Source organism: Augochlora pura, chromosome 6 (assembly GCF_028453695.1).
Source record: "Augochlora pura isolate Apur16 chromosome 6, APUR_v2.2.1, whole genome shotgun sequence".
Classification (NCBI taxonomy): Eukaryota; Metazoa; Arthropoda; class Insecta; order Hymenoptera; family Halictidae; genus Augochlora; species Augochlora pura.
The window spans coordinates 2,058,867-2,084,173 of record NC_135777.1 but is presented as its reverse complement, the minus strand read 5'-3'; the positions used below and the strand labels follow the sequence as shown (position 1 = coordinate 2,084,173).

Sequence of the window (25,307 nt, the reverse complement as noted above, 5' to 3'; positions counted from 1 at the left end):
ATATATATACATTACACATGAATAATTAGTACTCGAAATAGGAACCTTGGAAGCATAGAATATCAGAAAATATTTATTAAAATATTTCACATATATACATGTTCAGTAAAAAATCGGAGTTAAAATTACATAATGATTACAAATTAAAGTCGTCACTTTATTGTACCCATTATTTTTTTATACCTACAACTATATTTTATAAATAATAATCGTATCTGTTCCAATTAAATACTTTACAAACTTCAATATTTTTTGAAAACAAATTTTCTTTGTAAATTTCTTTTGTTACCACTCTAAATATCACACAAATTTTTCATTCTTATACAGTATGGCCGATACTAATAAATAAATTTTTGCATTATTACCTAGAAAGACAAATGGTTTATATAATGAGGTTTCGCGTCTTGATTTCGCAACTGTAGTGTCTTCTTCAGGATAGGTATCAATATCGTCGTTTTCAATGTGTCATCATTATGAGAAAATAATGACAACTGTAATAGTTAACAAAGTTCAATACACTCACTGTTCGTTATCGAGGAAACGTGCAACCAGTCGTAAAATATTGTCATAGTTTCCTATTACATAATGGAATATTAAGAATCTTGGGAAGTAGAATATTTGCAAAATATTAGAAAATAAAAATTTTCGAAGTCTTATATAATCGTTTTCAAAAGTGAACCATAATTAATATTGGATATTAATTATTTAAAAAAAAAACAATTCTCTGTATTTAACATGTAGGTATCATAAATTGTAAAACAATAACGTAATTAGAAAGTGCTGCGTAAGAAGAAAAATACATGTAACTGTAATCAATGAATTTCCTTTCTTTGCTCATTAGATGACTAACTGCATTATGGCAATAAATGCATTTTATTTCTTTTTTCTCTGCCATACAAAAATAACACAAATGAGAATCATAATAGTCATTAATCACAGTCTATAAATGGGTATAATTTAACTCAGAATGCTCAGAGCAATTGTCTTTGTCCTGCTTTAGACTTATATCTCTTGTCTTTTCCTGATTCTTAGCTAGTTCCATCAAAGCTAATGCACCCAACCATTTTTGACTGTCTTCAGGAATTGGTAATGTTGTAAGGTCTTTCTCATGTTTAACAACAGTTTTTGTTGTCTCAAACTCGATTGGAATTATTTTCGATGCATTATCTTTATTATTGTTATTGTTAGAACTACCAGCTAACATTAAAACAGTTGGTCTCATTATATTCTCACTAATATGAGATTGCAGAAAAGCATCTTGCTTAGTTACCTCCTTCTGTGCAAGACTTGTGGTTTTTATGTGAGCTCGATTCGACAAAGATTTAGAGTTCTCCTTGATGACCTCATTATCCCATTCATACTTAGAAAGAGGCTGGCTAATATTGCTTTTAATTTGTTGAGTATTGTTTGAAAAGCTATTGGTATTACTTTGAGAATTCCAAATAGATTGTGATAATGTAGCTGGTGTTTCAAATGCATAAATATGTTCCTCTTTTATAGATTTTTTCAGAGATTCATTATTACCATTAGTTATATCCCAAGGTGACCCTACATGAGGATTTATGTAGGTAGGATCTGATTCGGATTTTGCCAGTTCAATTTCCTTAGATGCGTCCAAGGACGACGCGTCGGAAATGTTAGACAAGTTATCGGTTGGTGTGTTCCACTGTACCTGAGTGTTGTTAACTTTAAATGAAGGAGTGACAGATACACTAACAGGTCTATTGTCCCAGTTTAAAGGTTTAGCTAATTGTTGTTCCAAACAGGCTTCGCGTAGCCATCTTTTCTTTGGTTGAAGTCTGTCTAGGGGTCTTCTTAATGGAGAGATTGCCAATTTAGTAGATATTTCCTCATCTTCTGATGTTTGTAGTATATTACACGTTTCTGTTGGGTCTTCATCTTGACTATCATCCTGACTATCTTGACTTTCCCCACAATATAATCTTTGATTGGAGGCCTTACAATCTAAGTTCTCCTGTTCACCTGTTGCATCCATCATTAGGCCCTTTCTAGACTTCACTTTTTTATGATTTTCAGAACTACTTTTCCATGATTTCTTCTTGCGGTCGTTTTTACCTGTAGGTGTTCTGTCCTCTCTTTCTCTAGACATCTTGTAACGTTCTAGCCACCTTGTAACATCATGAGGCAAATCTGTATTTTCGGATACTGGCTTTAAAACAAAGTCATCTGAACGGGTCAAAGTAGCATAAGGATGATCTGGACAATGCCTATTTGCATGTGTAAATCTCATCTCACAGCCAGGTTCTGTGCACAAAAATGGCTTTTCTCCTGTGTGTAATCTCTGATGAGTTTTCAATTGTCCAGATTGCGTGAAAGCTTTTGTGCATCCTGGATAATCGCATGGATATGGTCGTTCGCCTGAAAAAAATTTTTTTTTAATGATATCACGTTTTCAAAAATTAAAAATCGAAAAAGGGACTTCATAAAAATTACACTTTCGAAAGAGTCGTTAAAATAAATCGAAAAGAATTACTTATAATTAATTCCGTCTACAAAGCACTGGACAATTTGAAAAAAAAGATCCGTGCATCGTATCATTCGCTTCGAACAAAGACCGCGTGGAATCAATATTTAAACAAAGAAAGAATTCGCAGAATTCGAAGAAATAATTTTTCCACAACAACGTGCATTAACAAACAAAAACATGTAGTGCGGCTTCATTCAGGTTACTCGTAATTTTCGCAATCAAGCCATTTAACTATTTAAAGCACGCATGATGGCGATTGGCGGGACGCGTGAGAGTGCATGAAGCTTGCCGTTCTGCGCGAGTCTAGTTGCAATCGTACAGCTGTACACATTATTGTACGGACGTTATATGGATTTTCCTCACAGAAAGTTTGAACGAAACAGCGCGTGTAATTCCGTGGGGCAGAGAGAAGTCGGCATAAGACTGTAAAAGCGGCAGAGCCGAAGCATACCTGTGTGAGTACGCAGGTGTGCTTGAAGGCTTTTCTCTCGTGGGAAGACTCTGTTACAATAGGTGCATTTTATGCTGCTCGGCGACGTGCTTCCTTGCATCATCAGATTAGAAAGAGCATCTGCTCGAGGCCGACCGCGACGATGACTCTCAGAGCCTCCAGAACGTGACCGTGGGTCAGTTCGCGCGGTAACCACGTTATGATCACGATATTCTGGCGAGGAGCATGAGCTGCCCGGGCTTAAGTTCACATTCCTCGCCTCTTCGCCCCAATTCCATGGATAAAGCATGGTATCACACATCGGCGGGCTGCACGGCAACGCTTCCGTCAAAGGGCGCGACTCACGCTTCGGCGTGTGCAATTCCATATTAACTTTCTCACTTCACCGCGCAGCTTGCCGGTCACCTTACAAAATCAACGTTACTACAACTGTACACCACCTAATCTCTGTCCTCTCTTTCTAGCACGCGCGTCCTTTCTCTGTTCACTACCCTCCGTATGCCGCGTGCAACTGGTAAACCGCCAAAACGAATCCGTGCGGCGCGATATAAGATACGCGATACGCGTGCGTCACTATGGCGGTCGTGACCAATAACACCGTAGGTTATCCGTTGATTTTCGGATAGTAAGAACAATCAAAATTCAATAATGAAGATTTCTTTTCAGCACAACACTAACAACGTAATAACGTTTCGATACGCTTGTTGTATCGTTGGCATCGTCGTAACGACTGCTTCTACACGCGGCTTCTGATCAATGCGCGCGCATCCCTCCCTCGTGGCTTCTCGACCAATCACAAACCAGACCTACTATACCGGTTATAGAAACTTCTGCCGCATGAAGTTGACTTTTATTGTTACATGTGTACAGTCCTTATATTCGTGAACGGTGTTCAGGCTGTAGCGAAATGTAGGTAAGGCATGTACAAAAATTTCTTTGATCTGATTGGCTAACGTTTCACTGTTGAACAGTGCTGCCGTCATACCTAACACATGCTTACACGTATCACTGAGCACACAGGAAAACAATCTCAACGCGCGCGTCTCTTATTATCGAAATTACAGTATCGATACATTGGGATCGCTTGTGATTATCATTATAAAATCGTTCAAAATTCAACAAGGATTATTGTAGAATTTTATTCAAATTGAAATTATGCAGTGTGAGAAATTACAGATTTGGAGCAAGACAAAGTTCGAGGACAAATTTTGTTAGTAGACTGCGGATTTTATACATTTGTAGAAAGAATGAATAGAGCAAATGTAGAATGAAAAAAGACAACTCAAAGCTAGCTATTGTTATATGTACCTTTTACTTTTAATTTAATTATTACTCTTACCGTATTTATTCTAGTTCGAAATTGTCTATTATACATACTGATTACTACGTTTAATCTGAGTTGTAATTTATTTCGCTATGAATCAAATTTAGTCAAGACTGATTAAAGATGTCGTCAAGTACAGGTTTCATTCATCGCAAGTTCAGAATTGCCATGCTCGATTTGAATGAGACAAAAGTTATTGGTGAAACAAAGGTATGTACATGTACAATAGAGTTCTATATGTGTGTGTAGCTTGTGTATATGTATGCGGCGGTTTAAATAAATCGACAGACAGAAGTCGATTAGTCGTTGATGAAAAAACAGTACGATATCGATTGTCATAGTCGACTGCACTGTTACACACGATGGATGTGTGGTTTTTAATAGTAGGCTAATTTGGAAATGTTCGAAGTGTCTATAAACCGTGGTCCCAAACGTTAGTGCATAGTGGTTGTTAATTTAGGCGTATCCGTGTGTAGTTTGTTGGTCGAGTGATAGAATTTCGTGTATAGCATGCCGCAGTTTCATAAAATTGAAATAAATAGGACCGAATGGGAGGTTCCGGAACGATATCAAATGCTAACTCCAGTGGGATCAGGGGCTTACGGTCAAGTATGGTAAGCTAGACAACAATTAAATACGTCACAATTGTGTTTCTTAAGAGTCAGCGGTCTCATGATTCTGGGCATTGTATTCAATTTTTACGTTATCACGTTTTCTACTTCACAAATAACCCAGCATTTTATCTTGACCATGAACTGATTATAACCTTGACATTTTTGGCATTTCCCTCGCTTAAAATTTTACAAATTTATTGAACGTCAGTCGATAGTTATTTTTTACGTTTCCGAGTTTTGAAATGTTCTTTCAGATGTTAAGTTGAGAAATATCGTCATGAGAAGTCGTTCGAATGCATAAAGCGGTCTAGCATTATATATATGTATATGTATACATATCGCGAGAACTAAAATTAGAGTATTTGACAATGATATTTTCCTAGCATAAATCTATTAGATATTATTTGTTTATTGACAATGCGTTTTTAGCGAGATAATGAAAGATTTAACAATAGACAGACAAGCACAGGCTTGTTAAACTATTTCCTAACATATGACTAAGTAGTTAGTCATAAAGTGTATATGTATTGTTTCAGTTCAGCAGTTGATACAACAACTGGACACAAGGTAGCAATCAAAAAGTTAGCCAGACCATTCCAGTCAGCTGTACATGCTAAGCGAACATATAGAGAGCTTAGGATGTTGAAACATATGAATCATGAAAATGTGAGTAAAGAAGACTGGTCTACATATATATATATACAAATGCATCTATAATGCATTCTTGCAGTTGGCACTGTGAAAAGTAGACATTTAGAAATTTTGTCTTGGCACCTAAAATTAAGAAGATCTATGTTCCTATTGCTTACTGAATTTTATTTTTACTCACTGATTTACACGACTCTAAAAAATGTTCTTAAATATTGAAGTTAAATTATATTGCTCAATTATTAAATTATATTAAATACATTTTGCTTCATAGATGATATGGTTAATATTTGTTACAGGTAATTGGTCTGTTAGATGTATTTCATCCATCTTCCTCTTTGGATGAATTTCAACAGGTGTATGTATTTCCAAAGATTTATCAATGTAATCATTTCAATAAACAAGGAGGATTAAAACTCTGTTCATCAAGTGTTAGTAATAATTATGTACTTCTAATAGATATTTAGTTACGCATCTGATGGGTGCAGATCTCAATAACATTGTAAGGACACAAAAGCTTTCTGATGACCATGTACAGTTTCTTGTATATCAAATTCTTCGAGGACTTAAGTACATACATTCTGCGGGTATAATACATAGGGTAAAGCATAATGGATATTAAAATTATTGTAATCACTGGGGAGATTTAAAACTAAAATCTCTTTCAATATATAGGATTTGAAGCCTTCCAACATAGCTGTAAATGAGGATTGTGAACTAAAGATTTTAGATTTTGGATTAGCCAGACCCACTGAGAATGAAATGACTGGGTATGTTGCCACAAGATGGTACAGGGCTCCAGAAATCATGCTTAATTGGATGCATTACAATCAAACAGGTAATTACTATTTCCTGTTGCCTACAAATATTATCTAATTGTATTTATATCATTCCCATCCATTTTCTCTTTTAGTTGACATATGGTCGGTTGGATGTATAATGGCAGAATTATTAACAGGAAGAACATTATTTCCTGGTACAGATCGTATCCTTTTTAAGCTCCATAAGTACTTGCTCTAATTAATCTGCCTCTATCTGTGCTTTCTATCTAATCATGTTATACTAACACATCCACTACCCAACTTCATATCTAACTGTGAAATAAATGTTACAAATCTTTATCTATCACGGAATTTAAAAAGAAATGTGCTTATTGCTAAGGCTCTACATATGGCTTTTATTTTGCTTTAACATTTTTCGGTTCTAATACATTAATACAGTTTCTTTTATTTGCCTTCTGGCACTTTTTGCTTTTGTCTAGCTTCGACTTTTTCAATGGCAAAAGCAACCTACTTATTGAAAAGGAAGGAACATATATATGTGTAATTTATTAATGTGCTTCAATGTGCACAGTCACATCATTTGTAATGTTATTTAATAACTAAAAGTTTAGTAAAAGTAGAGAAAGGTGTGGTGGAACCTTAGCAAGAGCAGATATACATCAACTGAACTTAATAATGGAAATTTTGGGTACTCCACGAGACGAGTTCATGCAAAAAATTTCATCCGAGTCGGTGAGTAATACCTAAATTGTCGAATAGTAATCCATATAGTATTTTGATAGTGCATGTTATCAATTTATACCATGTTACGGCTTAAATGCCTCGCATGCATTTCTTTATGACATCGAAATAGATAATATTTGAATCATTTTTCGATTATTGAGCTTGACAAGATGCAAATAAAACCAACATTGTTTTTAGAAAATGTATTCTGTGAGTATATATATCACTTTCTCCATGTGTTCTATTCTGTTTTACAATCCCCATTTGGAATGAAGACTACCGCTTTGAATACGCGCAATTCTAACATAGTCCATACTAATTCAAATCTTCCCCATTGTATGTATAATGAAATATGCTTTAAGCATACCTTAACTTTAAGCAGCCATTGATCATCTAACACGAGTCTTAGTACTCTGTGGTACACCCACAGAAGAAACTTTAAGCAAAATTAGCAGCCAAGAGGTAATTTGTTTATAAGATAAACATCTTCTTACACGCTTATCACAGTCGTTAATAATACAATAAGGAAAATAAAATTAATTGCATACAACAAAATGATTTTGCTTTGAGTTTATATTGTATGAAGAGTAAGATTATTTAAAAATGTACGAAAAGTGTGGTATAACAAATAATTTATAATATTCATAGCTTTAGAAAATGATTATATAATTTCTACATGTACGAGGTAACATAGTTATGTAAAAATTGTGTACATTGTTTTAGGCAAAGAATTATATTCAAAGTTTACCACCTTTAAAGAAGAAAAACTTCAAAGAAGTTTTCAGAGGAGCTAATCCTTTAGGTAGGTATTAATTAAAGAAGTTTTATATTTGTATAAATTAGAACACACATATACTGAGGAATACTAAGAGCTATAATTTACAGCCATAGATTTACTTGAGTTAATGCTGGAATTGGATGCAGAGAAACGAATCACAGCAGAACTAGCTTTAGCTCACCCATATCTTGCTCAGTACGCGGATCCAACGGATGAACCAGTGTCGCTTCCATATGACCAGAGCTTCGAGGACATGGACTTACCAGTTGAAAGATGGAAAGGTATAATTTTTAATTTATTTTGAGAACAATACATAGAAGTCATTCATAATAAGAATATAATTTATAATATAGAATAATGAATCACTATGAGATATTGTCATTTTCAGATCTCGTTTATCACGAAGTGGTAACGTTTGAACCACAGCAACTACCTACATGTTCAACCATTGAACCTGTTTCATAAAGCCATGTCAGTAGCATAAATAATATAGACGTAAGCATAGTAAGATAAACTTAACAAGGAACAATTACAGAAGAAAAAAATATATATATATTTGTTATATACAAAATCGTCATTGTATATAATGTTACATAAGTAATAGTATAGTTAATCATACGAGCCTATACGTAATGAAGGCAGAATGTATATTTTTGTTAATGATGTACGATAGACGAAACATTAATATTTTTCACTCTATACACATAGATCGTTTCAAAATGTGAATCTATGGAACATAGACATTCATGGATATACATGAACATTTTATTATGTTTCCATGAACTTAGATGCTTTGAAGTTACAATAATGCCATTAGAATTAGTACATGAATATTTCTTAAATAAACAGAGTAATATTTTTCATTAAGTGAGATACCTCGTAGTGCAAAAAATATAACACTAGCTTCAAAGCATTAAATTTTGTTTAAATATATTGCTGGTTCTAGTCGGTAACGGAAAACATGTTAAATCAATTTTAACATTCGAATTCATTTTATTACATCATGCACAAATAATTTAAAATCATGTCACGTATATGATAATATATAGTTAATATAATGCTTTTAACAACAAAAATGGCCGAATAAATTTTTTGATCTTTACATATTGTTTATTTCTCGTAATATTGAACGAGTAGTTTTGGTGAAAACTGTTTAATAAAAACTGGATGCACAACACATACTTATGGAAAGGAAGTCAATAGAGAAAGGGACTTTTAGTTTACTTCAAGTATCTTTTCACTTTTTTACTGTTTTATTTCTTTTTAAATTTTAGTAATGTTTTAAATACATGTGTATGTATAATGAAGAATTTAAACGCAATTTATTTATCGCATTCTTTTAAAAAGAAAATTTTTGCGATAGATTTTAATGCATCTTTAAGACATGTAATTGCAAAGCTGTAATGATGTGATAATTGGTGGTTGATTAAAGAGGGTTAAATAACCTGATCATGCAAAAATAATTAAAAAAATATCATGTCATTTACATGGACAGAATGTCACACTTTAAAATTAGTAATTCTTTATAGTAAACATGAATGCTTATGGAATCCTTATCATCCTGAGTTCCAAAACAAACTCAGCCGGTACAAAGCGTACAAAAATATTGCAAAGTCCATGTTTAATAGATTTTTAACAGTTTGTGATTGTATAAAAAGGATTACACAGATAAAGGCGCAGTATTGTTATGAATTATCCAAAATTAGTGCAGCGATATCTTGCGAGAAAATATATAAACCAAAAGTAAATTGGTTTCCAATAATACATGAAATACTCTTCCCATTTGTTAAACCTTGCGGCTACAGAAATGACTCTTGGAAGGTAAATTAAATCAAATTTTGCAATCATAATTTATAAATATTATTTATTTGTAGTAACTAATTTTTTCTATTAGGTACACAACAAGGAAACTAGTCCACTTACAGATTATCATAGTAGCGAAGTAACTGGTCAGTTAAAAAATTCGGATATGGTGGAATTAAAAAAAACGCAAAGGCATTGTAATTGTCCTTATACAAATTGTGGCTGTAGTGAATTTCACAGAACACAACCTGAAACAAGTCCTAAGTACGTTCAATTATCAGAAGTGGAAAGAGATAAACGAACAAATTATTCTCATTCACAAGTAACTAGGATTAATACAGGATGCAATACAAGAAACTGTATTACTGCAGACAGTGAAATGCAAACAGATCTTTCTTCTTTTAAAACTGCATGCAGATCATGTCAAACCTATACGACTCTATCTGCTAAGAGTAATTCGGTAATGCGCACAAAACTATCACCATTAATAAATTAAAATCATAGTAAACTGATAGACGAAAATATTTTTAGGAGGACGCTGATGAAGTACATAAAGGGGGAACATTCTATGACGAATTCGACATGTTTGGGAAGAGTATCGCGTGTCAGTTGCGAAACATTAATTTCGGTAAATAAAATATTGAATTTTCAGTTATTAATTAATATATTAATTTAATTTATTAAGTTTATACATTATTTCTTTTGTTAGACGCCGCTATCAACCTGGAGAGACGTATACAGGACTTGATCGTGAAAGAGCGTCTAGGCACTATGAAATATATCTCTCACAGTTTTAATGCAGCTTGTTATAATTCTAGTTGTAGCGAATGCAATATTATACGGAAGAAAACGGTTTGCACTTGCGGTTTACCCTTGATCAAAATTCAAGCTGATGCGTCTTGCGGATTTAGCAAATAAAATGTATAAAGTCGATTTTATCTAATTAGTAATACAATTTTTTACTGTACAACTCTGAAAAGCAAAATATTTCATTATACATGTTTCCATGAACGTACGTATAGCGTCCATAGAAAGGAAGATTCAATAAAATTATGTAGAGTGATTTGATAAACATTCGCGTTCGATGCATATTGCGATCAAGTTCACTCGTGTTTCTTAACCGTTAAAAACTCCACCATGACAGTACATGAAAAATTCTAAACGAGCAAAATATCGAACTTGATGTTCTCGCAGGATCGTCGGCTTAAAATAAGATCGATTATAACACCACGTTTAACAAAATGTCCAGATGGAATGAGAAATTAATAATGAAATTCTTGAAAGTATATAAGCAACACCCATGTCTCTGGAACCCTTATGATAAACGCTATTACAACTGCAAGGAAAAGAATGAAGCGTTACAGAGGATTATTGATGACCTCTGTGTGCCTGGTTTTACTATAACTGACTATTTGCAACAGATCAAGCTGATAAGAGAAAAGTAATGTACGACCGATCATTATAGTTTGCAAAAGTAGAAATCTAACACGATTGAACGTAGTCATTTTTCAACTAATTAATAATCACAAATTTCACTTTAATGATCATCTACTGTGTGTATAATTATTTAATTTAATAAAAAGTAATTATTTTGATCGATGCAGATATAAGAAGGAACAGTTGCGAACGATTAAAGGACTGCAATTGCATAAGCAATACAAATCACCAGTCCCATGGTATAATATTGTGGCAAACATGTTAATGAAAGTGATCAGTGACGAGGAGAGAACGAATAGTGTCGTAGCTGCAAAAACTGTGCCTCCAGACACATCCGTTTTGAAATCATTAAGCAGTGATAACATTCGTTACACTAACAGAAAAGAAGATAAAACGAGGATTCAACCATGCATGAATGCAACTTGTGATATGGTCGCAAGAAGAAGCAGATCAGCTCGATCAAGTATTAAGTACATACCTAGCAAAACCACTACAGTTCGTTCAAGTACACGGACAAAGTATGTTCTTTGTCCTCAAGCAAGGATCACGTCAAAGACTCGAAATGGAGACGAACTTTCTAATCGTAAACCTAAGAAAACCTTTAATTTGAAACTGTCAGGTAAACCGTTTTTTTTTAACGGTGGCGTCAATAAAATAATACGGCATCTACTTTTTAACAGATTGTCCTAAGACTCCATCTAACTCGGCAAATTCAATAACTACTGATTCGACAAAAGCAAGTACCGAAAAGTACGAGCCACCGTTTCTAAAGTGTCCCCTGTGTGGCTGGGAGAACCTGCAGCAGGAACGTATGCAAGAACAGAGAACTATTATTCCCTGTGCCAATTATAACATTGAATCGCCTGATTTGAAACATGCACCATGTAGTGGTTGCATTAAAGGTACATGATGCTAAGAACATGTAGGTGTGATGTATTTCCGTAATGTTGACATCGTTTTGTTAGATGCGACACATCACTTCATTTATCCGAAAACGTACACAGATAATTCTGGAGATTTTGTAAAAAACTTGTCCAAATCAACACCACCCAAAATGTTGGCATTAGACACAGAAACGCAGACTACAGAGTCTCCTCAGACGCAAGTAATGCAACTTGATCCTTCAGTGAAGACTACATTGGGAGGTGGTGCTATAGAAGCTTGCACTCGATTCAAAATCATTCTGCCAGACTCCAAGAAAAATTTAGAAATGCACACAACAGGAACGCAGAGTGTTTGTCAATGTACTCAAGGAATTCAGTGTCTGCAACCACAATTGTGCACAGAAGGCACACAATTGTCTCTTGAATTAAAGAAAAATGCGCACACTAGCACAGTAACGTTTAAGGAAAGGGGCACTCAGTGTACAATATGCGTGCCACAAGAAAGAAGGTGCAGTGCATTCATTCAAACTATTAGGCAAAATTCAGTTCAAACCATGACTCGCTCTTCTTCTTTGGAAAGAATGAAGGATGTTGGAACATCATCGTCTGTTCATAGAATTCATAGCAGCGATTCTGTAACTCTTGTAAGTTACAAGAGCGTTGGTACAGGTGGAGAATGTGTACTCCCATTGCGGGCTAAATCTCATGGATCTTTAAAGCGTTGCCTTCAACAAAAGGATTATAAAGAAGTTGCAGTAGGAGAAAGTAAGTTAAAGATCCTACAACCTCAATAAATATTGAAACACCTTTCTTCACTAACAGCTACAATAAAATCGTGCAATGCAGACACATGTCCACGTAACATGTCCGAATTGATGAAAGATCCTACAGTAAACACAGTACTGCAACAATTTCTATGCAAGATATTGTCACCCAAGATAAACCGTGTGTCACGTTGCATAAAGTCCCAAACCGATTGTAAGTTACTGAAGCTTGTCCTCCTTGTATCTTTTTACCTGAAGAACGTTGATTTTAGATGAACAAAAAAAATACAGCATTGGCTGCGCAACTGATGCAACTGAGATGGTGAAGAGAATTAAAGACTATGCATTCACAGCTTTTGGAGTGTGTCTTTCCAAAGACGAGTCCATACAAACCTCGATTAACGCGGAAACACCTAGCGTCTGCGTAAATAAATTAACCATGACCAAAGAGGGTCCGTATAAGCCGATTAATCAATCTACAGGTGTTCAGGAAGATAGAAGCAATCGAGCATCCGCATTCAAAGAAATAAAGAAACCGGTTGCTGACAAAGAAGTTTGCACCTGTTGCGAGTACAAAGACATTGGTACTGATGGATCATTGTTACGAACTTGCGACATGGGTATTCAGAATGGTTTGGATAATTCTGTTTGTTTCAATAAAGTAGAAACAGATAAACACTTGAGAAGTACTGTTGGTACACAAAAGCGAGATCCTATATTAGTCAGAGTGATAAAGTGTACTGATGCTCAAACAATAAAGAAGACTGATAAAGAAACGTTAACTGATAAACGTGTAGAAGCATGCGGTAGATCTACTTGTGTGCCGTATACAGTTTGTATATCTCCACGTAAGGAAGAACCTAAACACCAAGTTAATCGTAATTATCGTGAACAATTGTGTATGAGCCATTGTGATGATACCTGTAAAGGCAAACCATATTCTGATAAGGATTGGACTGACGTAACAAATGTTGATGAATTTAATATTCATAACTCTAAAATTCCATTGTGCTCATACCCGACACGCAGATGTACTTTTGCGAGAAGCAACTAATTAATCGTGTAAACATTTATTTCAAGATGTGCTTTTGACGATAATTAACCTGAAGATGCACTTCAATTACTCAGGATATACTTTTGCTCTTATTACCCTTTGAACTTTATGGAGTTTAATAAACATATTGAAATATATTATTCTGGGTATTCTATTGGTTTAACTTCAATCCTGATTCTTGCTACCTCTTTATCACTAATGCTATCAGTTATTAATAAAAAGATTTTTCTTTTTTTAAGAATGTTCTCATTTATTGTGTAAATCGATAAGGATGGTGCATCAGGCTACAAGCATGGAAGAGCAAACTTCATTTTATTACATGAAAATGTACAACATTCTGACAAATGGAACATCATATGAGAATTAAAGGATTTAATTTTCATAGTAAATTATGTTCACATCGTTGAATCGAAGGCAAACACTTTGATACCTGCATGTGTGGCAAGTACCCAACCCTTGATATTATAATAAAATAGTATAAAAGAGGTGTAAGTCCCCTCGAGTATTTTTTACATATTTTTAAATTTTCTGTCAAGTATTTTATAATCGAAATCTTATCACTGAAATATGCATCGAAAGTATATAACTTCATTATCATCCTGAGTATGTTTACTCGTACCTTCGTGACAGATACCGCATGATAGAACGACGATTCGTGGTTTCGTCGCTACAAGATGCATGGCAAAGTTAGAATATTTTAAATTTGCCTTAATAATTCCTAACATGCATTTAGATTGTAAGGAAAGTTGTGTATTGCACTACAAAATCGCCGTATCAATAACATTTTTAAATTCGATCACTATAATTTTATACGAGGTATATGTAATATATATTATCAAAAAATCAGTAACTAGGGACATATTTCTAATGCTCGTGCATCGGATTGCACGTATATCTTATTGTTTCTAAGAACAATCATTTTTCGACTAGTCAATATAATTAATATTAAAATTACGTTTCGTTCTTTTTTATAAAATCGTCGGATTCATTACAGCGTACGGTTAAATTGCAGTTACTTTAGCGTCAAGTTGTTTTCTTAACAGACATAATACTGCTGATCTTCCCAGTAATTGAAGTCACTCTCCGCTGTATGCATCGCTCGTCCTTAATAAAATATATATAATAATAAATTATTGTACTTCTGATATTTAATGATTTGTCGGTGGTCACGCTTCAACATGCGAGTGTCGTACTTTTAGGTTTTGAAATTGTTTCCATTCATTGATTCGTCAGCAAATTATTGCTAGTGTTAAAATGAATTTCTTTGGAGAGTTTATGCACCTATTGACGAAACAAAATTGAATTACGACGAGTGCTACGAGTAATACACTTCGCTTTGACACGAAGTTACGTAATGTGCATCCATGGTATTATTTAAGGGTATACGTACAAAATGTACAAACGTTTAGTCCTTTTTCTTGGCATCTGCTTTCTCGTCTTTAGCTTGGCCTCGGCCCAGAAATTTGGCTAACGAATCCCAAATTCCTCCAAGGAACAGCGCGCAGAACAAATTTTCGAAGGGTACGAACGGATCGTGAATACCGAGTAAAATGGATGATAACTAAAATAACATTAGAGATAACTCATTAGAGACAATATTAAAGCTTCAAATGGTAAAATGAATGTCTACCTTGAAGTACACAAAGAAGATAACGATGCCGAAGTAAACCAATGCATGAGGTGCAGAAATGAGATCAGTCTTTTTATCTAGCACAAAGATGATCGATGCAACCATTGAAGCTTTTGTAGGGCTGAAACAAATTATTTCTTATTCAATTTTCTCGCACTAATCTTCCGAATAATTTATAGAAGAAAGGGGGATGTGCATACAAGCTTGGCTGCATTAGTTCCATGGCAGTTGGAGTCCATACACCTCGTATGAGACGCTCAAATAGTTTCGTAAAGCCTGCAGCATTGCCTACATATAAAAGAAGTGAGTAGAGATTGTTGTGTCTATTATATATTTTGCTTACATGTAATTATTGTAACAGTAAAGCTTACCTTTAAGTGTTCCAATTATAATCATGATGAGATATGCATTTGGATAAAGTTTTCCTGCATGGGTTACTCCATCGTATACCTTTTTACACCTAAAATTGATGGAAAATATAAAAAGAATAAGTTACAGATAATAAAGTAACGAATAACAGGTAGTATTTTATACTTGCCTATATGTTTCTTTCAGAATTGCACATACAAGTTTTACTGGTAGAAATTTGGCTACTTTGTATCCAATATCAAATGGCGTATAAAATATCACATACCTAAATATGTTCATAAGTTCATTTGTAAATATATTTTGTACAGTTTAACTATAAATGAATGAAAAATCAATGGAACCATCATTCGTTCTGCAGTAAATAAATACTGACCAAACAATGGTTGCAACTAGAACTTGTGGTGTATTTTTTAAAGGTGCAAGTATCGGTTCCCCCAAGAGTCCATTGCATAGCATACCACCTGCGAATGTCACCAACATTGTTGAAAGCCAGCATGATAGAGGATGTTTTCTGGAGAACGCTTGGGCACCTATTTTGTCCAAAAATTAAACAAAAATACTTCGTTAACATTTACAATTGTAACATTTACAATTTTGTTTTTCATAAAGCAAACATGATCTTGACAAAAATTCAAGTGATTTTAATTTGCAGAATTTAAATAATTAAAAATAATTAAAATAATATGAAAAACGAACAAATACGTTTCCAAGTGATTTGTTGAACGTTTGATACACCATGAAATATCAAGGGGTGTTCTAATTCAACTAGGTCACTCAGAATCCTTATAAGTATGCTATGATACACCCACACACACATACATACAAATGTGATCTAAGTTACCACAAACGTAGAATTAATGTTTTAATATAATAACATTGAAAAATATTATTTAATTTATTTTCTCTATATAACAAATTTTTGATTTCCATTTGAGCTAAGTAAATTCTTCATTCATAGTACCAGTGTAGAACAAGGAAGGCATTGAAACAATTCTGGTTATTTACAGATTTATCCTTCACAGTTCATTGCATAAGGAAGTCATTGAGAGAAAACTTTCTTGGTGCATTGTGAAGTCATTATAATGCACTTTCACATTGCACACTCTATGTTTTTCAGTAGACTTGACAACAAATTATTCGTACATATATATATCTAAGGTAACATGAGAAGCTCTTAGACCAAATTTTGAACAAAATCTGGCCTACACACGAAGGTGTATACTGAAATAGATTAGCTGGGTAGATTCAGTGAATGCTATAAGATAAGATTATTAACATTGTGCCAAAGACCTTACGGTAGTAAATACTCGATCGGGAGTTTGTGATTTTTTTAAAATCTGCCACCAGAATATATATAATACACGGTGTTTAATTACCGCGAGTAGAAAATGTGCATTTCACGGTGAAGAAGCTAAAATTAAGACGAACCGTAGATTCCCAAAGAACAACTTAAAAATAGTAAACGGCTTGGCGCGTATAAAAATACATTGGATATTACCAATCATCAAATAGAATGAATTAATTCTACCGATAGTTCATAATCGCAGGGAGGCGCACGCCGAGTATTTTTATACCTCGAGCGATTCAAGAATATCAAATCGGGGATGGTCTTGATAGTAAAAAAAGATCACAGACAGGCGGAATCGATGAATCAGGGTAGAAAAGAATGAAATGAACAATTTTAGGGGGCGAAACATAATCTTAGAAAAGGCATAAGCTAGCTCTGTGACCGGATTAAATTTAGAATTGGTCGGGTGGGCTTTGGCTTACCGGGTCCTAAATCCTCTCTGACGTGTAGCGCACAGAGTACACTGTGTGCGATGTCGAAGTACGGGTACATTTTCAATTTAATGACCTGATTGGCCATATCCAGGAATGCTTCGGGATCCATTTCGACTGATTTTCACCGTAATTAAGATACACTAGAGCTCTGTCGGCCTCCGGGAACCGTGTCTTTCAATGTTCGACAATGTTCGATTTTAAAACGCAATCTCGGCTGCCCGCGAACGACGCTAGCTACGCGCCGTCTGCTAGACTCAGTCGTCTGCTAGTTATGGAGCCCGGCCACCTACCATTAAAAAAAAAACCTTATCGTCGAACCAGCAAATTTTGATGCCTCTTTAAATCGCTTACCTACAGATGGCAGTAAACGATCGTAATTGCGGGTTGTTCCGTTTGTATTCGCTTTTTCGAAGTCGTTTGAAATTCAATTGTATTAATATCAAGACCTGTACGCAAGCTTGGTGAAAATTCATTCATCTTCCATTTCAAATAACATACAGTTTTTTATTCCTCTATGATCTTACATTTGTTCAGTAATAATTTAATATTACAAAAATTTTGTATTCAATGACATCGATTGATTTGACATATCTATACTGATTATACAAACGGCTTTTATCTGCAATGGACGACGAACGCTAGATAATTCTTATCTTTTCTCATTGTATATCAGGTACTTAGAATTTCGATTCAATTATCCAAATCGCGTTCATCGCATAGTTCATTTCAACTAACTATCCACCGCAAGCTACATTCACGCGCGTCGCAAATTTGTGTTAGTGCGAATTTGGTAAACGAGTGGGACACAAATCATTGTTTAAAAAAATGTGATATACACTTATAGTACACCGTAAACCACGCAACAACGTATCTAATCACGGTGGCACATGAATGTATGTTGTGGTAAATGCTTTGCAGCAAAGATAAAGTCTATTGATAATAATGATTGGCGATAGTAACCGGGAATTATGTAAAGGAGTAGTTGAAATAGCAAACGTCTAGGCGATATTCATCAATGAGAAGTAGAAACAACCGGATAAGTGATTTTTCAAATACATTTTGGATATTTGATTTATTAAATAAATGTCAGGCAACTGCAGTGATTTACTATCGTACGAAATCTTCGCAATAACGATTGTTGCTCCTGATCGAAAGAACGATTAAAAGATAAATATAAGAAAGAACGTTTTTGATTTGTTTGCTTCACGATAAAGATTCCAAATACATTGAAAATTATATTTTTGCAAAACGTTAGAGTGTACATGCCGTTGCGGCGTTTACAGTTGAACGATATCGCTTGTGCTATCGTTCCTACTTGAGTGTTGTCTCAGTTTCTGAAGTGGTTTTCATTGTTGAACAATGGTAAAGTAAATTATATTGTTGTATGGTTATCGTGTTATGGTTTTTGTTCTTTTTTTCATTAATAATGATAACTTTCAGAGAGATGGAATAAGGCTTCGACAGCATGCTTCGAGAAGAGCGTCTGGAGAAGCTCTATATGAGGACAGAGTTTCCTCAAAAAGAAAGGAAGTACTGCCAAATGAAACTCAGCATTTGCTTTTTCTTTTTACATTTTTTCTTTTTGTATCAATTGTTATAATCGCATTTGAGAAGAAACTACCGGAACCGATAACTATAAGCAAGGAAGGATTGTACCCTGAGAGGTTCATAGCAGAGAGAGCACGTAATCATCTTGAACAGCTTACATCCATTGGCCCACGAATTGTTGGAAGCTATGAGAATGAAGTGTTGGCAATTAAATATTTAACAGACATTATCAATAATATAGTTAAAGACTCCAATGAAAATCATAAGGTTCTAGTTAATGTAACCAAACATAGCGGAGCTTTCCCATTAAAGTTCCTTGATGGAATGACAAATGTTTATAAAAATGTTCAAAATATCATTGTTAAGATTGGACCCCATAGGCCTACGCATAGCAGTGTACTATTAAATTGTCATTTTGATACTTTCCCCGATAGTCCTGGTAAGAATTATTAGGTGAGTGCAACAGTTTTGATGGTCTTAATAAATACAACATAGAAAACAATTCTTCTTTTCTTTCTCATACATGAACAATAAATTTCAAAATGTTTTTCTGTTCAGATTATTTGATACCAACAGAACTACTGCACTCACACAATAAAATAACGATTTATATTTTGAAACAAACTGGTATATCATGTTATTTCCTATTACAGGTGGATCTGATGATGGAGCTGGTTGTGCTGTGATGTTAGAAATTTTACGAGTAATTGCTCATAGTTCAAAATTGTTAAAGCATAATATTATATTTCTATTTAATGGCGCTGAAGAAAATTTGATGCAGGTATAATACTATTTGTCATTTCGACCTTTTATGTTCTAGTTAACAAATAAATGCGCAGTTGCATTTTCTAGGCTTCTCATGGTTTTATAACGCAACATGCCTGGGCCAAGGAAATACGTGCTTTCGTAAATTTAGAGGCCTGCGGAGCTGGCGGTCGTGAATTACTATTTCAGGCTGGACCTGACAGCTCCTGGTTGCTTCAAGTACTGTTCAATTATACGATCATATTTTTCAAACTATTTTTTCATCTGTCTTTTTCTTCTTGCAGGTGTATTCGAAATCGGTTCCCTATCCATACACTTCATCCTTAGCTCAGGAAATTTTCGAAAGTGGTATTATACCTGGTGATACTGATTTCCGAATATTCAGGGATTTCGGAAATGTTTCTGGTATACTCGCTTGAATAATACGTCGTTATACTTTAAGAAATAATTAAAAATTCGATTAACATAATTCTAAAATTGTAGGTCTGGATTTCGCTTGGTCAACCAATGGCTATGTGTACCATACGAAATTCGACAACATTGATCAAATACCATTGGGGTCCTTGCAAAGGACTGGGGATAATATCCTTGCTCTGTTACAAGGAATAGTAATGGATAATAATTTATCTGAAGCGATTCAGGACAATCCTGGGAATCTTGTGTTCTTTGATTTCTTAGGTGCATTTGTTATTAGATGGCCACAACATGTGTCTAGTACAATTAATGTTATTAGTATAATTGCTGGAGTATATTCTATATATCTAAATGCACAAAGCGCGCGGAGAGGTACGCTTAGGCATAAAATATGCTTTCATGAAACTCATGTCCAATTTTTCTTGAATTAATTTCTATCTGTTTTTATTCAGATGTAAAGAAAATTATATATTTCAAACACATATTGCTTTGTAGTGGAGCAATAATTGTATCATGGTTGGTATCTATAATTTCATGCACAATGATTGCAATTGTTCTTACCAAGCTTGGCAAAGTAATGAGTTGGTATGCGAGACCAGCCTGGTTGTTCTTCTTGTACGTATGTCCAACCATCTTTGTATCAATGATGTTCTTCTTATATGTTGGATTGCGGCAAAAGAAGGCAAGTAATACCATTCTACATTGATTAACACTTGCCTGATTATGTGTATTAATATATTATAGGAAGTCAAGACAGCATGGACATTATTCCAAATATATTGCGATGCATATTCTATTATATGGATGCTAGTCCTGTTTTTCTGCGTTGTATTTGAGATACGGTCGGGTTTCATACCCTTACATTGGGTTGTATTCCCGACGGTTGGAAATTTGCTACGATATCATTTTTTTAATAAATGGAGAGGTATAATTATTATTTATAACTGCTTTATCAGTTTGACCTGAAACTATTTCGCAATCCCTTTCTTCTAGGCTGGAAGTGGCTCTTCTATTACTTAGCTACAATATTTGTACCTTATATGCAATCATTTTACTTAGTGATTGGTGCTCTATATCTCTTTATTCCTATAATGGGACGGTCTGGTAGCAGCATAAATTCTGAAGTTGTCATGGCTAACACATTATCTATACTCTCTTGCCTGCTGCTTAGTTTCACGGTAGACTATGGATACCTTGAAGAAACTATAAACAAAGTCAATTAAATGCAGATTATTAACATAAACTGTTTTTCTTTCAGTTACCGATAGTACTTTTGATTAAAAATGCAGAGCGGATTCTAAGCGTATTGATTGGAATATTTTTTTTAACTATTGGAGTGTTAATTTTAACTCCTCTTGGTTTTCCCTACAGTGGTGATCCATCGTCACTGGCACCGGAACGTTTTATGATCGCGGTAATGATTTCATATTCACAGCTAATTCTTAAGAATGATCGAACACTGTGTCTCAAATAAGCATTATGTTCGCAGCATGCACAAAGACAATATTATGACGTCAATGGTAACTTGCGATATTCTGGAACTGGGTATTGGATAGCTGATCTAGATATGAACAGTCCACATAGCGTCGAAGCTATGGTGCCTGAAATTGGTGCGGCAACACCAACAGTGAAAGATTGCGAACGCGAATTATACTGTGGTCTACCATACTTTATGCCTGTCACAACTTTCTTATGGTAAGAAAATCTATTGCAATAATTTAACTAAATCATGTCTAAGACACTAAATTTTCCGATAGGAAAACAAGTTGGATTCCAGGACCTGCACCACTCATCAACATTCCCACAAAACTGGACCTTATTTCAAAATCTACACGACAAAATACTGTCACTTTTACGTTCAACATTACAGGTAATTTCTTAATAAATGTCATAAATATTGTAAATTGCGTGAACATTTTATTTTGTAGGCCCTGATCATATAAGCATAATTTTGTCACCGTACAAAGGTGTTCGTTTGGAAAGGTGGTCTATTTTAGAAGGAAAACCATTGCAAGGGCCTAAATGGAACGACAGGGAAACGTATTTTGTTTATTATTCTTGTGCCTCCGATTGTACTCCTTACACGTTCACCGTCGAATTAAATGTACGTTTAAGGGATAATCTACTGACTGAAATAATTATAAAATTCCACGTAATAAACTTTTACTTGTACAGGTTCCCCATACACAAACGGCACCATGTTTAACTGTGGCTTTGGGTGGTAATTTTCTGCACGGTGAGCATCAGAAGTCTTTGAGATTTAAACGGTTTTTGGCTCAATTTCCACAATGGACAGTTGTCACGTCATGGACGGCGACATACACTTCGTGGCAATTTTAACGTAACATCGAATAAGTAATTCCATTTACTACATAAAAAATAGTCATTGAAAGCCTAACGACAACGGCACTGTATACTAGCATAGTTCTCAATATGATTCAAAGACATATACCTAACAATGCAATTTATAAGCTTAAGATTTAGAAGAATACCACATTACATATATGCTAACTTCGTATGATCGCGGTTTAGCAAGATACATCGATCAACATTAAAGGAATCTATTTGATGAATGAAATGGTTCTCATTCTATTTATACAAAATTTTTTACTAGCAACGTTGAGATGTAGTTTTGAAGACGCCGATTTCACTGAAAACAGTGCAAGAATGATAAATATACCTTATCGAATTGATACTTCACTAATTACAATTACCTATTGTAGAGAATTACGACGATGCTAGCATATCAATTGTATGCCTTAGACTGATTACAGCTACATTTAATTTTAAAGCGCTAGTAATTTAATATTATCGCGGACGACATGGTTCACGAGTAATAATTGATAGCAATTTTTAAACATTTTAATCGTCACCGTGGTATCACCGAACGGTTGTCTCTTTATTTTGTACCTGTACATTGAAGAATTGTGTATGAAACATCGTTCTTTCTTTATCTAATAGGTTAAAAGTGATAAAGGATCGAAATTTTGAAAGCACAAATGTCTACTTGACTACGGGAAATTATTCTTAATTTAATTGATCAACAATATTTTAATGTATCTTTTCAATATACGTTACCCGTTTTGTTGCAATATCCTGTTTTATATATATAAATCTAACTTGTTCGATGGTTTTGTACAGTTTCAAGTGTACCGTTTGTTGACTTATAAACTACGGAGACAGTATTTTTTATCTTTCTCAATCCATCTTTTTTCATGGCTGTTAATGTCTGAAGAGACTGAATTTATTTTGAATTTTATCTTTGTCTACGGTTGTGCAAGTCACATTGTTTTGTTAAATAATTCTGCAAGTCTTAGTTTTCATATGATACCAACGAAGGCCATCGCGAAGTTTTAAACGAATATTTTAAACGATAGAGCGGTTGACGCATTTATTGAAATATATCACGTTTAAAGGTCTAACCGTAAGAAATTTTTGCCAATATCGATAGCCAACTTTGTAGCTCTAAGTAAGTCTAAAGTAATAATAGAAATTAACACTTTTACACGCGTAAAAGGGAGATGTATTTAACATAGTTATTACGCTGGTGAGAGAATTTAATTTTGTACACTAGAATTTAACAAATCTTATTTCCAAATTCAATCAATTTCTAATATGGAACATCTCGGTTATATTTTTACTTCTGGTTCAATTGTAACTAGTCCAGTAATTTACTTACTTCATGAGGTTTCTTCGTTGCACAATTTAGTAATATTCTACTTAATAACGGCTCATTATGTGAAGCGTTTAAATACAAATTAATTATATACTAATTATATACCGTCTCCTAGGATAGTACATCGATTATGACGGTGATTTTACAATGAGTGAAATGTTATGTTATTTTGTTACCATGTTACCTACTGCTCTGAAACCACAAGATTTATTTAACCGACCTGAAACAATTGTAAATTTGTAATCAATCATTTATGACCATTGTTGACCTCACTCCCCCCCTCCCCGTGTTAGTTGTTTTTATAAGTTTAATGTATTATTTTAATGCCCACACGTTCTTAATTACGTTTCAGGTTTCTATTATACACCATATACGTATGTTATTGTAATTTACAGATTGTTATCGAATATGCATCCACGGATGAAGAATAAAAAAAGAGTTGAAACAGTTAGACGCTCGTTTTCCTCGGTTATTCCGTTCTTCAATCCGAATGAGAATACTGAACACGGCTCAAGGGATTCACTTTATCGGTTTTATCGATTGAAATTCGGCTCCAATGCCAGATAAGGATTACACCTTGATAAGCAGCAATTTCTCGTAATTCCTGTTACACCACATGCCTATAGTCTGTCATCGTTCAACGTCGTTCATTACGCGACCAAATTGATTTCCTGTTTCCGATGTTCGATTACGTGGAAAATGGGAGGGGCCAGTTACCAAATAGCCCTAAACTTCAAACAGCTTTGCAAAATCAGAAAAGTACCGGGGAAAAAAATAGAAATTAAGAAAATACTATGTAAACCTTTAACGCGTTAAAAATGAGAGTTCTCTGAACGAGTACTTACCATTATCCTTCTGTTTGTCATTAAATCCTAATACAGTGTTTCATTGACATTTATAACGAAAAGTTAACAATTAGAACTATCAAGGCCGACAAAATGGCGGGTTTCAGATATATTATCTTACAATCGTGGAGAATCTAAAAATATTTTTGGCGGCGTATCGAGCTTTGGAGACGTTTCGTACAGCCACAGCTATGCTCCAAGTTTTGCAAGATCGAATGTCCGATTGTTCTCCCGTTTCTCGTCTCTCCTCGTTCCGTTTCGTAAGAATAGTGTCAATATTGACACGCTGGCATCCTGTAAGACGAGAACGATTTCCTGGTTAAAGCGAGCCGCGTGTTTCGTTTCGTTTCGCGACAGAAGGTTTGCAAACGGGCCGTGGTCTTCCACGATCGAGGACCGTTCTCCAGCCGTCCATCCGCGGAACCGGAAGTGCCATTGACGTTCCGTGTCGTCGTGAAGCCTTCTGATAAAACCGCGATCGGCGGGTGTTATCAGTCACAACCAGTCGACGGGCTGACATTGTCCGCA

General features: G+C 34.6%; 6 protein-coding genes across 10 annotated transcripts; 4 read left to right on the top strand and 2 right to left on the bottom strand.

The window, feature by feature from the left end:
• Nucleotides 1-63: 63 nt before the first annotated feature.
• Nucleotides 64-3,678, bottom strand: LOC144471270 (uncharacterized). Its single transcript, XM_078183149.1, has 2 exons — nt 2,940-3,678; nt 64-2,379 (listed from the first exon to the last, which is right to left on the bottom strand). Exons 1-2 carry the CDS (start codon nt 3,304-3,306, stop codon nt 941-943), a joined length of 1,806 nt encoding a protein of 601 aa, XP_078039275.1. The 5' UTR covers nt 3,307-3,678; the 3' UTR covers nt 64-940.
• Nucleotides 3,679-4,571: 893 nt separating this feature from the next.
• Nucleotides 4,572-8,909, top strand: LOC144470682 (mitogen-activated protein kinase p38b). Of its 2 annotated transcripts, none has more exons than XM_078182119.1 (10): nt 4,572-4,877; nt 5,414-5,543; nt 5,825-5,883; nt 5,985-6,126; nt 6,201-6,363; nt 6,439-6,510; nt 7,413-7,492; nt 7,754-7,832; nt 7,916-8,089; nt 8,197-8,909. In XM_078182119.1, the coding sequence occupies exons 1-10, from the start codon at nt 4,774-4,776 to the stop codon at nt 8,271-8,273; spliced, it is 1,080 nt and encodes a 359-aa protein (XP_078038245.1). In that variant the 5' UTR covers nt 4,572-4,773; the 3' UTR covers nt 8,274-8,909. The 2 variants fall into 2 exon arrangements, with proteins under 2 accessions (XP_078038245.1, XP_078038244.1); XM_078182118.1 differs by lacking the exon at nt 7,413-7,492 and adding an exon at nt 6,960-7,039 and having other exon boundaries at nt 4,573-4,877.
• Nucleotides 8,910-9,041: 132 nt separating this feature from the next.
• On the top strand, nt 9,042-10,529 carry LOC144470683 (uncharacterized). The gene is made up of 4 exons (XM_078182120.1): nt 9,042-9,629; nt 9,703-10,071; nt 10,143-10,239; nt 10,321-10,529. Exons 1-4 carry the CDS (start codon nt 9,285-9,287, stop codon nt 10,527-10,529), a joined length of 1,020 nt encoding a protein of 339 aa, XP_078038246.1. The 5' UTR covers nt 9,042-9,284.
• Nucleotides 10,530-10,849: 320 nt separating this feature from the next.
• Nucleotides 10,850-16,144, top strand: LOC144470681 (uncharacterized). 3 transcript variants are annotated; one of them, XM_078182115.1, is made up of 7 exons: nt 10,850-11,052; nt 11,216-11,667; nt 11,729-11,950; nt 12,014-12,697; nt 12,779-12,910; nt 12,969-15,683; nt 15,759-16,144. In XM_078182115.1, exons 1-6 carry the CDS (start codon nt 10,853-10,855, stop codon nt 13,748-13,750), a joined length of 2,472 nt encoding a protein of 823 aa, XP_078038241.1. In that variant the 5' UTR covers nt 10,850-10,852; the 3' UTR covers nt 13,751-15,683; nt 15,759-16,144. The 3 variants fall into 3 exon arrangements, with proteins under 3 accessions (XP_078038241.1, XP_078038240.1, XP_078038242.1); XM_078182114.1 differs by having other exon boundaries at nt 12,755-12,910; XM_078182116.1 differs by having other exon boundaries at nt 10,926-11,057; nt 12,755-12,910.
• Nucleotides 14,046-17,797, bottom strand: LOC144470684 (trimeric intracellular cation channel type 1B.1). Of its 2 annotated transcripts, XR_013494176.1 has the most exons (9): nt 17,520-17,797; nt 16,123-16,279; nt 15,919-16,014; nt 15,752-15,840; nt 15,581-15,668; nt 15,381-15,501; nt 15,141-15,311; nt 14,944-15,031; nt 14,046-14,854 (listed from the first exon to the last, which is right to left on the bottom strand). XR_013494176.1 is itself a non-coding variant. In XM_078182121.1 (8 exons), the coding sequence occupies exons 1-7, from the start codon at nt 17,638-17,640 to the stop codon at nt 15,156-15,158; spliced, it is 828 nt and encodes a 275-aa protein (XP_078038247.1). In that variant the 5' UTR covers nt 17,641-17,797; the 3' UTR covers nt 14,046-15,031; nt 15,141-15,155. The 2 variants fall into 2 exon arrangements, 1 of the variants encoding a protein (XP_078038247.1); XM_078182121.1 differs by having other exon boundaries at nt 14,046-15,031.
• A 383-nt stretch (nt 17,798-18,180) lies between these two features.
• LOC144471318 (endoplasmic reticulum metallopeptidase 1) lies at nt 18,181-24,385 on the top strand. The gene is made up of 14 exons (XM_078183236.1): nt 18,181-18,893; nt 18,972-19,518; nt 19,733-19,860; nt 19,932-20,063; nt 20,129-20,249; nt 20,328-20,630; nt 20,711-20,940; nt 21,003-21,183; nt 21,252-21,436; nt 21,517-21,672; nt 21,748-21,953; nt 22,016-22,128; nt 22,187-22,362; nt 22,434-24,385. The coding sequence occupies exons 1-14, from the start codon at nt 18,891-18,893 to the stop codon at nt 22,596-22,598; spliced, it is 2,646 nt and encodes an 881-aa protein (XP_078039362.1). The 5' UTR covers nt 18,181-18,890; the 3' UTR covers nt 22,599-24,385.
• The last annotated feature ends 922 nt before the right edge of the window (nt 24,386-25,307 follow it).